This window comes from Peromyscus californicus, unplaced genomic scaffold (assembly GCF_007827085.1).
Source record: "Peromyscus californicus insignis strain IS unplaced genomic scaffold, ASM782708v3 Scaffold_11__1_contigs__length_118956290, whole genome shotgun sequence".
NCBI lineage: Eukaryota > Metazoa > Chordata > Mammalia > Rodentia > Cricetidae > Peromyscus > Peromyscus californicus.
Genome location: NW_026294402.1, coordinates 36,697,744 through 36,713,851, shown reverse-complemented (window position 1 = coordinate 36,713,851; position 16,108 = coordinate 36,697,744). Strand labels below are relative to the sequence as shown.

Genomic DNA, 16,108 nt, shown 5'->3' with positions numbered 1-16,108 from the left:
AGTCCATAACAGCAGGGAGAGTCTGACAGCGGAAATGGGAGGTCCCTCATCATGTGGCACCCACAATTGGGAAGCAGAGAGAGAGGCCGGCAGCCTTTCTTTTGTTTTTCCTTTTATCAGGTCTAAGACTCCAGCCCATGAGCAAGTGCTGCCCACATTCAGGATAGGGCATCCCCCTCAGCTTAATGTCTCTAGAAATGTCTTCACCAGCTTTTGCAGAGGCGTGTCTCCTCGGGGGATTCCAAATCCAGTCCAGTTGCTGATGGACAGTCATACTCATGGTCGTCATCACTGCATCCACCTGAGAAAGCACCAGGACCCTTCCTTGCCTGGGACCAGATGTGATTCTAAGCCAGGCACACATGGCTGGGCCCTTAGAATCTGAGGTGGCCTTCAAGACTTATGAGTCCCCTGGCAAATAAACTCATTTCTTTTTAATGAGAAGTTCAGTGTTTAGTCTAGCAGCCTATCTCCAAGGGGATTTTGTTTTCAAGAGCTTTAAGGAATTAATCCACACTGTGAGTTCCCAACTATGTGTGAATAGAGGAGAGAAAAGCCTGGGGAAAAAAACCATATTTGACGGAGTATATCTTGTGGTGTTCTGTCTTTTTCCTCCTGCTGCAACAATTTGCCTCGTGATGTTTTGCTTAGACTAATATTAAAGTAAGTTTGTACCCCTCGAGCACTCCCTATCTCTTGTAGCTAGGTATTATTGGTTTGTGCCAGAACCTGGGATTCAACATTTGGCCCACTTAACCCCCAAATGGGTAAATCTCATTTAAATAATTTCATGTTGGCTTCTTCGGGGAGGTTGGATTGATGTCTAAGATATAGCATGTTGACGCACAACCCTTGGTTTATGAGATGCTGCCACACAGGCTCTGGTTGAGAGCAGCCATGCCAAGGAATAGGTGGGATGATCCTTAATGCATAGAGCAGGAGGCTGAAAGCCTGTAAGCCTGGTCATAGTACTATAGCGGGCACTGGACCCAGGTTTCCTGTCTCCAGGTTCCAAATACTTTCAATTGCTTGTCTCACTCTATGGTATGTATAGTCCTCCCACTGTCAAGGACATGCATTAGTTAGATGTCTTTCAAGGTCCTTTCCTATCTGAGGACTCAATCTGTGAAATTCGTGATGCCACAGAAGGTCTCCAGCCGGCCTGAGTGCCTGAGATGCCCTAGAAAAGACGACTATTTCCTCTGTCCTGCTGTCTTCCACCTTAGATGAGCAAAAAGGAAAGCTCCATGGTCTGTTCTTTTTCTTTCCTTTGCTCTCAGTTAGAGTCTTTTCTCTCAAGAAAACTAGAGAGAGAGAGAGAGTGAGAGAGAGAGAGAGAGAGAGGAGAGAGAAGAGAGAGAGAGGAGAGAGAGGAGAGAGAGAGAGAGAGAGAGAGAGAGAGAGAGAAGAGAGAGAGAGAGGAGAGAGAGAGAGAGAGAGAGAGAGGAGAGAGAGAGAGAGAAGTATCAGATATGTGGTGGTTTGAATGAGAATGGCTTATATGTTTGAATGCTTGGGTCCTCAGTTAGTAGAACTGTTTGGGAAGGATTAGGGGTTGTGACCTTGTTGGAGGAGATCTGTCACTGGAGGTTGGTCTGAGGTTTCAAAAGCCCAGAACAGGTATTGTCTCTGTGTCTCTGTGTCTCTCTGTATCTCTCTCTCTGTGTATGTCTCTCTCTCTCTGTGTATGTCTCTCTCTGTATCTCTCTCTCTCTCTCTCTCTTTCTCTCTGTGTCTGTCTGTCTGTCTGTCTGTCTCTCTCTCTCTCTCTCTTCCTGCTATTTGTAGATCAGTATATAAAGCTCTTAGTTACTGTTCCAGCACCATGGCTTACTGAATGCTGCCATGCTCCTCAACATGATGATCATGGACTAACCCTCTGGAACTGTATTCAAGCCTCCAACTAAAGCTTTCTTTTACAAGAGTTACCTTGGTCGTGGTATCTCTTCACAGCAACAGAACAGTAACTAAGACAGGCAGTGATTAAAAAGTGAGAGCGAAATGAATGCCAACAGCAAGTTAATGCCTGGCGTTGCTGGGTGCATTATCTGTTTTCCAGGATGATCCATTTCATCTCAGAAAGGCTCTCTAGGAACATGGGAAACAGTGCTAAGCCAGCCAGTGAGTCACTTGTAGCTTAATATTCTGTTCTCTGGAGGTCAAAAATGAATCGTGTCCAAGTCCCTAAAGCTGAATAACTTGAGAGCATAACCCATTAATAGAAAATATGGACCCCTGAAGAGATAGGCATCTTAATATTGGCTATATACTGAGTACATCTCCCTCAAGCAGCTCAAGTTGTCATATTGGTATTGTTTTACTAGTGGTCATGTTCACCCTTCATGTGGATCATGGTGTGGATTTACATTTATGGAAGAAAAAAAAAGATACCCAGAGATGGTGAGGGTTACCTAGGATTGACCATTCAGTGAGTCAAGGTTAATGCTAAGATGGGAACTTGCATATCCCCAAGCCAGATCTCCAAGCAGTGAAGTAAGAATAGAGATATGCTAGAGTGTGAGATATTTCAGCAACCAACTATCTAGGTGTTTTGTGTGGAGTGGGGGTGCTGCTTGCTTACTTTATCCTCCTGGGCTCAAAGGTAGAGTGTACACTAAGCCTCACTATTACAAGACACATACTGCAGATTAATCACGTGAGCTTTTACAATCATATGTAACTTCCTCTGCCTCCCCCAGGCTGAGAAACAAATAAACTATTTCCTTCTCTTTTCAACCCTAGAGGATGCTTTGATGACCATTCCTGGCAGTTGACTGTCTAACAAAAAACTGCTCTGTAAACTGCCATTTAATCCATAGACACTCAAAAGCACATGGGGACATGATAATCCTTTGTCGGTGACATGCTGGAGAGATGGGACACAGGGAAGGAGGAGAGTTGATGTCACTAGTGTGATGTGTAGGGAAATGGTGATGAGGCACACTGCCCTTCCACGATCCAAGAGCAGCTGCCACATGTCTGCTCCGTTCTTCAGGACACTTCCTTGGGGAAGCTGAGGGGAACAGAGTTCTCAGGATTGGGACCAGAGGCAGGCATAGTGACACATGGCTGGAATCCCAGCACTCAAGAGGCAGAGACAAGAGGATCATAAGTTTGAAGTCAGCCTGAGCTACACAGTGAGTTCAGGTCCAGCCTAGGCTACATGTCTCAGCAAAACAAAGCAAGTACCACAACAAATAGAACCCCTGGTTTCTAAGATGCGTCCACTCAAGATGAAGGCTGGGTCGCTCTCGCTGCTTCCCTGCAGAGCCCTTCTGATTCATGTGCTAGAACCCACAGGACCTTGGAGGATTAGGGAAAGGGGCTGAGGCCAGATGGCCTTCTCCCTCAAACATCTTCATCCTGTGTCATCATGGAACAGAAAGTAGTATTTCTGGCCCACTGGGAAGAGGGAAAGGTATCAGTGTAAAAGGAAGTCCCCTCTTCTGTCATACACCATTTTTCCTCTCATTTCATTTGATAGAAGTGTGTGTGGGGACACACACACACACACACACACACACACACACACACACACACAGCTTACCATATCTTCAGTCCTCAAGACAACCCTACCAAGTCACATTTATTGTTACCTGCAAGTTACCAGGAGTAAGCAGAAACCCAGAGGTTTAGTAGTTTGCCCAACATTGTTGAGCTTGTAACTAGCTAGAACACCAGCATAAACCCTGGTGATCTGGCTCCAGAGTTGGCATTTTCATTTACCTCTCATCCCGCATTATCAGGCTCTGGTGTCCTCCTGCATTTGGCTTCAGACTTTGGGAAGGAGAGCACTTTCTTTCTATAATATCACTTTCCAACACATAGACATCTTAGTGAACTAACAGTTGTTTCAAAATAAAAGGAAGTGTTGACATATTCACACGGGAAGATCCATTTCCACGATGCAATTCAAACAACCTCCACAAACCAGGACCGTGGGCTAGTTGATGACCAATCCTTTAGGGCTCTCTCATTACAGAGAGCACCAAAGATGCAAACTCCGGTGGGGTCTGATTGAAGCGCGTCCAAAAGCCAAAGCAACTGCTTCTAATTTTCAATCCCATCAGTGGGACTTGGCCTGTCCTTGACCTCTGAGGCACAGATTTATGTCTACGGCTATGTAGAGAGATAGATATGTAAAGCACCACTTATCTACATCCAGAATGGTTGCATTCACCAAAAGGAACTGGCCTCAGTTGCAGTCAGCAGTTATATGGATTGTATAAATCAATACAAATGCCTATAAAACAACAGAGTCACAATAAATGATGATGAGGATAGATAAATAACATTTATGAGTATTTTAAATGGGTAGGATTGAGTAAATCGGGATTCTCTTGGCATTGGGTAGAAGGCCTGGGATTAATTAGGGAGTTTATTGGAGCGAGTTGCAAAAATTGAAGAGTCGAACAAGACTTGGTACAGCTGCCACGAGAATGGAGTAGTACAGCGTGCCGGTGGCACAGCTTGATGAGTGAGTACCAGGGAAATTGAAGTCATCACCAGTGATTTGAGTGAGGCATTTAGCTTCCCTGGGTCTCGGTTCTTCCATCTGTCAGCATGGAACATTGGGGATTGAAGTCAAGAGAACACAGTGAAGTCCCGAGTCTTTCGGAAGGAGAGCTGTCACCATCACCCATCCTTTGGGTTCAGGAAAAGCTGATATTCAGAAGAAATGCCTATGGCCTGTGACCATGATTTATTTGTTCCAAGTCCTGGGAGCTAGGGTGTTCCTTGGGAAGAAAGCAATCTAGAACATGCACATGGGAAAGTGGTTGGAATTTTGCAAGGAGCATACTTCTTCTACTGTCATTTCAACAGCGTGGCTCAGGCTAAACCCAGACCCAGATCTCAAATGAGTGCCCAGGCCCTGCTTTTCTCCCTGGTGTCAGTCAATCATCAGTGGAATTGGACATTGTCCTGCCGCTGTGACTGATAGCTTCTAGTGAGGCCATCTTGTTTGTTTGCGGAATGTCCTACGTCTTATAACCCAAGTCTCTAGGAGTTTTTCTCATGGCTGTGTATCATTTCTTATTGCCCCTAACCGAATATGGCAGCTTTAAACAGTGCTACTGTCTTCCTCGGGTTCACTCCTTGTGATAGAATCAGGTATAGATTTCTAGCATGGAGCATCTAATGGGGGCTTCAGATTCAGAAAGCAGCCATAAAAGATTCTTTTCCTCCTCTCCTGGCTGTCTCTCTGTTGAAAGACACAGAGTGAAACAGTCCTGACATGTCGCATAGAATTCACATACTTTTATCCAGAGGCAATCTATCATCAAGAGGAACCCTGAGAGCGGACCAAGCTAGTGATTGTTGCAGTAGAAGTATAGGCGAGCTGGTCCCTTTTGAGTACTTCATCATCTCCGTGGCTTCTTCACGCTCTGTGTCTTTCTGCATCTGCCACTGGCTGCTCAGAAGACAGTCACTGGAATGAGCAGCCAGGGACCCAGATTCTGCTGCCCCTGAACCCCTTGTTTCTTGTTAGAGGATTTATGTAATGATGGGACCAAACACACTCACATGGTTTGGTCTCTATTCTGTCCTCCTCTGCCTCTGGCTCCTTTCCCTCAGTTACTGGCCTTTGCCTCTCATACAGGCTCATTTTCCCAATCAGCCTGATCAAGTGTTCTGTGTGCCACCGGCAGGTGGTGAGCCACTGGCATCCTCTTTGTGATGTAGTCCCCCAGCGGAAAGTAAAATTCTTCCCTGGGGGAATTGAGGATGTCCCTCCTGGCTCTCTGAGAGGGAACGAGAAGCCACCCAGAAAAGCTGATGTCACTGGGGAATAGGGCTATGCAGGCACCATGGGATCACTCAGAACTGCCTCTCTCACTGCCACACAGAAGGCTGTGGGGGCAGACACTGTTACTGGGAGCTGCTTAGCTTCCTGTGACTTGTGCCAACTCAGGACCTGGTTGAGTCTAGCCAGTATTGACACAGGTATTTTTCATATGTTTTCCTGGGGCCCCCAAGTAACTATGATTTACCTGGATGCTGGATGCAGATAATAGGTGGTATTATGACTGGTAGATTCTTAAGCGTGAAAGCAGAACTCTTCATCGAATGGCTGAAGGTAACACTGACTTCTACTTCCACCCCCAGACTTCCTCGATTCCTGAGATCATACAATCACAGCATTTCTATTTTGAATGGCCCCTAGACAGCATCTGGCCCAGCGGTTTCGTAGTAATTGGAAGAAGCAAAGCTGACACGGGAATGGGGTTGGAAAGGGCACACTCCATCTGCAGCAGCAGCTACTGCTCAGCTCCTGTGCCGTCAGATCATCTAGACCAGTGGTTCGCAACCTTCCTAATGCTGAGACCCTTTAATACAGGTCCTCATGTTGTGGTGACCGCCAACCTTAAAATTATTTCATTGCCACTTCATCACTGTAATTTTGCTACTGTAATGACTCATAAATATCTATATTTTCCGATGGTTTTAGGTGACCCCTGCGAAAGGGCCGGTCAACCCTTGAAGGGGTTGCAACCCACAGAATGAGAACCACTGATCGAGGGTGTTTATTTCCTTTAGAAAGCTAGGAACGTAGGTGTGTGTGTGTGTGTGTGTGTGTGTGTGTGTGTGTGTGTGAACTCTGCTCATGCTTTAATGCTGACAACTAGTATAAAATGAAACACCGTAGGGTAATGAAGCAAGTCTGTGACTTCATGTGGTTCATAGGCCTTTGGAGAGCGGGTCTGATCTGGCCCAGCTCTACCTGAGGCCAGGCAGGATCTGGGACTTGCCCAGGACCACAGAGCTGAACATGTAGCAGACACCGTGACACTGTCTTTCACGTTCTATTCTGCTTTCTTGTGAGACATGGTGGGAACTTGGCATTGGTTACCCTTCCTGGATCCAACCTCTGGAGTAGTGTATCATGGTGTAAGGGGACAGGACGGCGACTTTGAGTTAGAAGACGTGTCTCTAAGCCTTCCACTTACTGCTGTGTGACTTGGGGTGCATGCATCCCTTGGACTTTGATTTCTTCACTGGTTAAATGAACCTGTGGGACTGTGTCAAAATTTACACGCATGTTCCCACTGTCCGTGAGAACACCATGCAGAGTAAAAAGTAAAGGACGCCTGCTGCATTCGCAGGCTCAGGAGAGAGATGCAAACGTAAAAGTGGGGTGCTCAGGGAAGACCCTGGCACAGCAGCAGCAACTCAGAGGTTCTCCTCAGCTCATCCACAGCACCCCAGAATACGTGGCAGTGCGTCAGAGGTGTCAAGGGCTGGCAGATTTGCTCAGTACAGAGGCCCCCCTCATCCCTGGAAGAGACATGCCCACACTGCTATTTAGTTTCATCTGAGAGACCCAGTGTTCGAGGACAGTCCCTGCTCCACCATCCTCCCTGGTGTCATTAGAATCACCCAGAGCCCGGAAACCAAAGAGTGTTGGCCCAAACCCGTGCTCATGCCCTGCTCTGTCCAAAGCCGTTTTGACTGACTGTATATAGTGAAACTTATTTTCATCTCCATTTTCAGGGACGCAGACCGGGCTATTTCTCCTTTCTGGACCCCTTTTCTCCAGGAGTATGGCTCTTCATGCTTCTAGCTTATCTGGCCGTCAGCTGTGTCCTCTTCCTGGTGGCTCGGTACTCTTCCCTTCCCTTCCCTGTCCTCACACCGCCACCTCGTGTCCACTCTGGGAACTGCATGGGGCGGGGGGTGGGAGGAGGAGAGGATGGTTTAGAAGACCTTGGTGCCAAATAGAGCTGAGAGAGGGACCGGGGGCCTGAAATGCTCTCTGCCCAGCTGTCAACCTCACACTACCCATCCATCTGTCCATGCATGTGTTTGCTACCATGCGCAGTGCAGACAGGTTTGCTCGTCTGGATTTGCTTCTGTATTCTGGCCTCCTGCATCCTCCTAGCCAACCCCCCAACTTGGGTAGGCGACTTAGGAAAGAGAGGGGAGGGAGGGGGTAACAGGAAGATGACTCTAATTAAGCACGGGGCATTTGGCTACTGTGGCATCTATCTTTGCCAGGATCTGCCATAAAGTGCTGAAAGACAAGAAATGGAGTCTGCAAATCCAGACAGAGAGGGTGAGGAAGGAGGGGGGTAACCAGAGGCCACAGTGACACAGGCCAAGGAGAACGCTGCCTCTGCAGAGGCTGGCTCTGCCTCTGAAAACACATCTGTCTTGTTGAACAAGAACCACAGAGGGTAGCAGGCAACAAGAGGGAGCATTTGTGTGTGTATTAGATTGGGAGAAATGGTCGGGATGGGGGCTAGAAAGCATAGTTTTCCCTTGTCCCCAGAAGTCAGGCACTGTTTCTGGCCATATGAAAGAACTCTAGGGTATCCCCAGGCTGAAAATTCCCAAGAATGTACATAGAGGGGGTTGTTTGCCCCTGAGCTAAGGGTAGCCTGGGCTTCAGGACAGTTCACCTTCTACCCACACAAGTCCCTACCACCTGCTCAACCCTCAGTTCACCATAGCTGACTGTTCTGTGGGGACAGAGAATAGCTCAGACTGAGCTAGAAACCTGACAGAGACGTTGTTGCAAGTGACTTCTCTTTGTCTCCAGGCCACAGCACTGGGGCCAGATGATCCTTTGGCCCATGCTCTGTCTCTATGAGGGGGGACTTCCCAAGGCTGTGTCCCTTCTATGCACTGGGGAGCCCATGCTTTTTCCACTTGGGGGGGGTGGTGGGCAACAGGAATGTACTGAGCCTTACAGGTCTCCAGTGTGCCTCATCTCATAGTGACCAAAGCCCAAACCCGGGACCCACAAGATCCAGCCCAACAATAACAAATGGCCTTTGTAACCACCTAGTCGTCTTCAAAGATGCCGAGTCTGCTCCTCCTATGCCACCCACCCCTCTTGGCCCCATAGGCATCGCCACTGTGAAGTATCTGTTGTCAGTGACAGCTGGCCAGGCGCGGGAGCTCGCATGCTGTCTGACACTTACGCTCTCCACTTCACAGTGCTGTCTGCTGCTGTGTTTAGGAAGCTGTCTGTGAGATCCAGGCTCTGCGGCTCCGCCGTTCTCTTTGGCCCCCTGTGGTTGAGCCTGTATGCATGGACAGTTGGTTCTGGTGGAGCCCCGCACAGCTCTCGAGTCACCTCTAAGGCACCGAAAAGGGTCTTAGGGCTTTGTTAAGGTTAATGTTTTGTTCCCACAAGCCTGACTCACCTAAAGCTGCCCCGATGAGCTCTGCGCCCTCCTCTGTGGTCACCACACCCACGCACTGCCCCAAATCTGGCATTAGCAAAACCAACAACACGAGAAAATGTGTTAGTCCACCGTGGGAAGAGGCTGAGGCAGAAGGACTGCCATGAGCTGGAGGCTAACCTGGGCTATATAGTGAGTTCCAGGCCAGCCTGGGCTAGAGTGGGAACCCATTTCAAAGAATGAAAATGGAAGAGGTATTAAAGGGCTAATCGTAAGGCTGTCTATTTGTGTGCTATGCAAACCTGGGATATTCTGCTCTAAGGCAGTGGTTTGCAAACGGGTTCCACGGAGTGCAAAGCCTCCTGGGAGGCTCTCAGACACATGTGGGCATTGAGAACTCTAAAGCCCCGGTGCCTCTTCATTCAGACAGGTTGTACTTTTTTTTCTCTCATATGCTGTACTTCTGGGTGAGATTTCAGAACAGGAAAATGAAATTCCAGGCAGCCATCCCCAAGCCAGCTCATCACAGGAGCTACCTCGCAGCAGGGGGAGTGCTAATATTATTTCAATCTCCTGGTCCTTGTACCTCTGCATCTCTAAGGCTGGGATCTCGGAAACTTCCTCTGCGAAGCAGGAGTCAGTGACTGTCACCGTGGATGCTGAACTGGTGCCATCCACACCACTCAGGACTTTACAGGGTCTTAGCCTACGTACAATTCACAGGCTTGTTGGACAGGGCCTTTAAAAAACAAACAAACAAACAAACAAGCCTTCCTGGCAATTCTGATGTAGCCCAAGGTTTGAGAACTATAGAACTAGGTAGGGTAAGGGATTTTTAAATCATAGCCCTATGGGACCTTGAAGTCTTTCCCTGGTCTCCTCAGGAATTCACCATGAAAGAGCAAGGACCCTTCCAGGGTACCTAACCTGATGCTCCCAACTTTCTGTCAAAGGCACCACTTTGAGTCATTTTGAATACTGGAGTTGGGCATCTGAGTTTACTTAGGGGAGAAAAGTATTTATTTGCACGATTGAATGAAGAGTTGGAGAAGCACCAACCTGGTCCAGCCTCCCCCACCCCCTTCCCTAGCAGAAAGAAACCCAAGAATCCAAGTACAGCGAAGGGAAGTAGCTGACCCCATCATACAGGTGCAGCCAGGAGTATGACCTGTGCCCCTCTCCAGCAGCCCACGTCTACCCTCCTCACCACTGGAATGTGGTCTTCTCTCCTGCAGGTTAACTCCCTATGAGTGGTACAGTCCACATCCTTGTGCGCAGGGCCGGTGTAACCTCCTGGTCAACCAGTACTCCCTAGGCAACAGCCTCTGGTTTCCGGTCGGAGGCTTCATGCAGCAAGGCTCCACCATCGCCCCTCGAGCCTTGTCCACCCGCTGTGTCAGTGGCGTCTGGTAAGGTCCCACGGCAGATCCAGGGCAAGGGGATTCGACTGAAATAGGGACTAGAGATGGGTTCCAAACAGACCCACCCTTTCTGATGGCAAGGGGAGCAACCAGGAAGATCCGCCTTGCCAGACAGACCCTAGCAAGGAGCCAGGTGGTGGGCAATGTGATGTGGGAGGGAGGATACAAGGGGATGAAGCCCAGTACTATTTACTCTCTCCTAGCACTTAGCCCTGCTTCTGGGGTCTGGGTACAGAGAAGAGCCAAGACTAAAAAAAAAAAAAAAAAGAACAAAGGAAACAGCTTTGATGGTCCATAACAAAAAAAAAAAAAAAAAAAAAAGCCTCTTGACCTGAAAAATGACTGAGATTGAGTAGCTGGGCCAAGAGAAAGCATATGCAGATTTATGCAAATAGGACCCTGCAGGAAAAGTCCCTGAAGAAGAAGGCCCCTTCTCTGTTCTCATCCTCTGTCACCTTGTTCCTGACTCTGTGGGGTTGGCCTGTCTCTCTCAAGAGATATGGGAATGGGCAAACTCTTAGACTCTCAGATGGGCAAATGATTGAACCTTAGGAAAGCTCTTTGAAAACTTGCAGCATCTATATACAAACCAGTCGTTTGTATTAGACTCTTGTGGGGAAATGAAGAACGTATGCAGCCGAAAAAGAGGCAAATTTGCAAGATACAAGTATCGGGTCCTCTCTCTGCAAGCTATAATAGGTTTGACTGCCGCAGCTTCTGGAACCTCCAGCCTGGGTGGGTCTCCCACCTCCTCCTCAGCCTGTTTAAGCCCGAGGAAAAGGAGATGAGGTATTTCCACCATTGATTACTGGTACCTAGGTCACACAGTTGGTCTAGACACAGGTACCAGAGTTGCTTCTAGAGCTGGGGCTAGTAGCTGAGACAAGGACACTCTTTTCTACCTAGAGTTTTTGCGGCCCCTAATTAATACTAAATATGGCTGGATTTAAGCCACTTGGGCAAGACGCTTGCCTGTTCCCAGGTATTGCAGAAAAGTCACTGAGTAGCTCAACAGGCAGAATTGGGCTTGGTGTCTCCAAGGAGAGGAGATTGTCTCAGCAGAGGCAGTCACAGAGCTCCCTTGAAGTCCAGAGAAGACTTGGAAGAGGAATACCCGAGGGCGTTCATTTTATTTCCGTGGGTTTTCCCTTCTAAAGGATGTTCTTTGCCACCGTGTGTCCGGGCCATTGTTCTTTGCCTTTTTCATCTACCGTTGGCTCCCCTACGGCACCCAAGTAAAGCCTTCCTCCAGAGAGTTTTAGAAGCCCACATCCTACAGGGTGTTGCTCTAAATAGCAAGCCCCAGACGACTGAGTCACAGTGTTCCAAGGCATGCTGGGAAGGGAACTCAGCCACAAAGGGGAGCTGCCATGAAAGACTCGTACTAGCCCAGTGTCCATCGTTATCATCATGTCTCTCTGCCCCTTGAGTTCCTAGATATTAAAAGCAAAGTTTAGTTAGTCCCCTGGGAGAGTGGGAGACCAGAAGACAGGACCACCATGATCTGCTTTGGCCTCCCAGCCAGAGCAAGTGACAGAACATGTCACATGGCTCAGAAGAGTGCCAGCTTTACAACTGCTATCGCCCTTTGATACAAGAGCACAGACCCATCAACTCCTTGAGATAGCTCGGCCTGCACTGGGTTACTGGAGCTGACTGATTCCTTGCCCTCATGACCGTGGTCCTAAATAGCCACATGCCACCCAGGAAAGAACAGGCACCAGAGTGTGGTTATGAGCCTTATGAGAGAAGCTCCCAGACAGCTTTGAGGCCATGTCTACATTCAGGGTACATTAACCCTGCTTCTCATCAGGCTGCTGCCAAACTCAGGCTTGCCCCTAGGGATGGTCACAGGAAAACGGTCTCCAACTGTGTAAAGAGCTGAAGGAGGGTGCAGAGAGTGTGTCCTGAACTGGGAGGGAAGCCTGTCACTTAGTGGTCACTACTTGAGAAAGCAGCAGGGAGGTGACCAGATGATTTTTATCCCCTAGCCAGCCTGGAGGCCTCTCCACATTTCTCTAAGTCTTGTATTCATCTAGTTATTCCTAGACTGCTGATCACAGATGACATAGAACCTCATTTACAGCAGGTGTCGTTATCCCCATTCATTAGATAAAGAAGGCCAGAAAAGACCAGGGCTCTCCTTGATATCTCCTTGGTGGATTGTGACCATAATAATAACAACAAACAAACAAAGAGTCCACCTCCCTGGTGGTCAAGCATATAAAAGTCCATTGAGTTGGTGGATGGTCCTATTGTGTGTCTCTAGGAAGGCATCCGGCTGGAGTTCGTGGTAACCTTACAAAGGGGACAATGGAATTTCTTGGTCTCAGACATCCACCTGGCAGCTACCAGCTGCTGAGTCCCATGACAAATGCAGGGCATTGGCATAGCAGTGTCTGCATACAGGGTAAAGCCTTGCGAATTCAGACGCCACAGGCTTGGAGTTGTTGATTCTCCACCCGATCCATGCTGAGATCTGTGACTGAGCCCCTTAACACACAAGGCAGTAATGATGTAGATGCAGCCTAATGAGCAGATGGGAAAATCTTGCTTAACCTACCAGAGTGAACACACTTGCTGTTTGGCATATATGCTGCCCGCATTGCAGAATTATTCAAATTTCAAATGAATTCTAGCGACTCAATAGAACACTCTTTAAAGTCTGAAGCAGCTTGCCCTTTGTCAGGGTGTTTTCCAATTTCAACTTTCAGCAGTCCAAAGATGCTTTCCACAAGTTCCTCTTCACTAAAGACTTTCTGCTGTTATGGCCAGAGAACTGGCTCTGGGTGACTAGGTCAGTATTTATCAAGCTACTTCCCAGAGCCTCTCTTTGCTTTCCTGCAGCAGTTGGAGAGAGTGGAGTTGCCTCCCGGAGTTGTAGGGATTAGCTGAGGTAGTGGATGTCTCTCATATTAGGTACTCTGCACAGGGCGATAGGCAACTGGAGACTGTCTTGAGCATGAGTGGGGGGGCGGGGAGGGGGAAGCTGACCCTGCTCCAGCTCTGCACAAAGCCCTTCCCTCGTTCACTGGCTCATCTCCTGGAGTCCCCAGACTCTGGTGTGCATGGACTATCCATCTTTTGAATAACAACAAGAAATTACCTTTCAGAAACAAAGGGGGGCAGGGACCACAACCAGTTGTCATCTCCCAGGCAACACTCACAAACTCGGTTCATGTCTCCTGACATCATATGTCCTGCATCCTTTCCCTCCCCACACGGAGCCGAGATCTCTTTCTAAGAGAGACACTTGCTTTCTCCTGGGTTGTAGACTGATTGGGCTCAGGGGCCCAAGGCTCCTGGGAGTGCCCTGGCAATGATGCCTTCCTGGTCTCTTCCTGCATAGGTGGGCATTCACACTGATCATCATTTCCTCCTACACGGCCAACCTGGCAGCCTTCCTGACGGTGCAGCGCATGGAAGTGCCCATTGAGTCCGTGGACGACCTGGCTGATCAGACCGCCATTGAGTACGGCACCATTCATGGAGGCTCCAGCATGACTTTCTTCCAAGTAAACACTGCTTGACTGCTCACCAACGTGGGGGGGGGGGGGGCGGAAGGGGGTGGATGGAAGGAAGTGGAGAAACGGGTGCACTACAGATCAGAATGTCTCTGCTCATCTCATCCTCTCTTTTGAGCATCTACCTTAGAGGTCTTCATGGGGCTCAGTTTTCTCCTGTTCCACAAAATTTCCCCCAGAATGAGGTCCCAGGAGGATTTTGTATGAATATCAACCTATCCCAAATTGTTGTGCCTGAGCAGCTGTTAGTACTTGAGATGATTTTAGAACGAGTGTGATGGAACCTTCTAAATTTATAATAGTCTCGTGTTTGTTTTATAGCATTATAGGCTGTGAATCAAACTTGTAGTCTTGTTTACATTACTGCATAGGATGGAGCTGATATGCCCATTTAAATTTTAAAAAGTGAGTCAGATTTTTATAGTTGGTACTTAGACAAAGCAAGATTAAAATAACATGGGGCTGGGGTGACTCCCCGGGCAAAATGCTTGCTTTGCAAGCATGAAAACCTGGGTTTGGATCCCTACCATCCACCTGAAAAGCTGGGTGTGGCCATGACACCTGTAACCCAGTGCTAAGGGTGGAGTACAGGTAGAGAGAAACAGTAGCCAGAGCTTACTAGCCTGGAGTATAGCTCATCAGTGAGACCCAGACCCATCGAAGAGACCCCTGCCTCAAAAACACATGGTGGGGAGTAGTAAAGGAAGACATCTCAAGTCCACCTGTACACACACACATGTACCAACATAAACACATACATGTGCACATCCTCACACTAATGAAAATAATGTGCACATGACCGACAGTTAAGGAACACTAAATGAAGATGGCCTGGAGTCATTTCTCCTAGACTGACGCATTTCCAGGTGCAGGCACTCTTGGGTTCTTTGGGATATTGCCTTGTAAGGCTCAGGAGAAGACCCTGCCACAGTATAGTGTTCACTGACAGCCAAGCTGATTGATCACCAAGGCTGACAGAGGCAGGCCGCACAGAATAGCAGTTTTCATATGCTTCGAGAGCTCCAGGGAAGCAAATTTCCCCTGGGGCTCACAGGTGTCTAACCGACCTAACGTCCAAGAAGCTGGTTTTCACATGAGATAAGCCCAAGACCTTTGGTCCATTTTCAATAGGCGTCTCGGAGCCTGTTGGCATGGGGACAGGGCAAGGCTTTGTACAAATAGAGTTTGGATCAACCCCCAGAATTCTGTCTTGTTATTATTTGTAAAACAGAAGCCAGCCCTGGGTTGTGTAGTTGATACATTGGCTTAGGATGGGTAGAAATAGCTGTACTGCTTCTTCAGGGGTGTCTCTTTATTAGTCTTGAATGAACCTGAGTACACTGCCTCTAACTGAGGGACAGTGAAGGGACATGACCAGAATTTCAATTCTGCCAGTATGAGGAAGTTGGTGCTGGAGGAACCCTGGAGGCAGATGAGACAAAGCCAGTGATCAACCCAGTACATAGAACTCACAGTACCTCGGGTCCCTTCCTCGCCTCCTATTAAAGACCCTGGTCCCTCCTCCATGATGCAAAGGCAGTGACCCTCTTGCGTTGGGACAGTAGGAAGGGGAGGGTGCTTGGCTGTGGTGTGGGGCACAGCGGCAGGCTTTAATTCCCTCCCTCTGTAAGCCCACATTTCCCTTCTCATTTCCCAACCTGCTTCTTTCTGATATTTCCCCAGAACTCCCGTTACCAGACCTACCAACGCATGTGGAATTACATGTATTCCAAGCAGCCGAGTGTGTTTGTGAAGAGCACGGAGGAGGGGATTGCCAGGGTGTTGAATTCCAACTACGCCTTCCTGCTGGAGTCCACCATGAATGAGTACTATCGGCAGCGAAACTGCAACCTCACTCAGATTGGGGGCCTGCTGGACACCAAGGGCTATGGGATTGGCATGCCAGTCGGTATGCAGGAGAGGAACAGCCTTTGGGTATAGCTTCCTCCAGGCAGGGTCAGGGTAGCCCAAACCACTGAATGTGGGCTGGAATCCATTAACCCCTGTTTCTAGAACCAACAGGGCTGAGAGT

General features: G+C 48.5%; 1 protein-coding gene across 3 annotated transcripts in view; it reads left to right on the top strand.

Annotated features, from left to right (window-relative positions):
* The window catches only part of Grik4 (glutamate ionotropic receptor kainate type subunit 4), a 431,592-nt gene that overhangs the window by 394,614 nt on the left and 20,870 nt on the right, over positions 1-16,108 (top strand). For all 3 annotated transcript variants that reach the window (XM_052757532.1, XM_052757513.1, XM_052757522.1), the window contains 4 exons: positions 7,495-7,604; positions 10,367-10,540; positions 13,902-14,067; positions 15,760-15,985. In XM_052757532.1, coding sequence (XP_052613492.1) covers positions 7,495-7,604; positions 10,367-10,540; positions 13,902-14,067; positions 15,760-15,985 — 676 coding nt within the window. The remainder of the gene's footprint in view (positions 1-7,494; positions 7,605-10,366; positions 10,541-13,901; positions 14,068-15,759; positions 15,986-16,108) is intronic.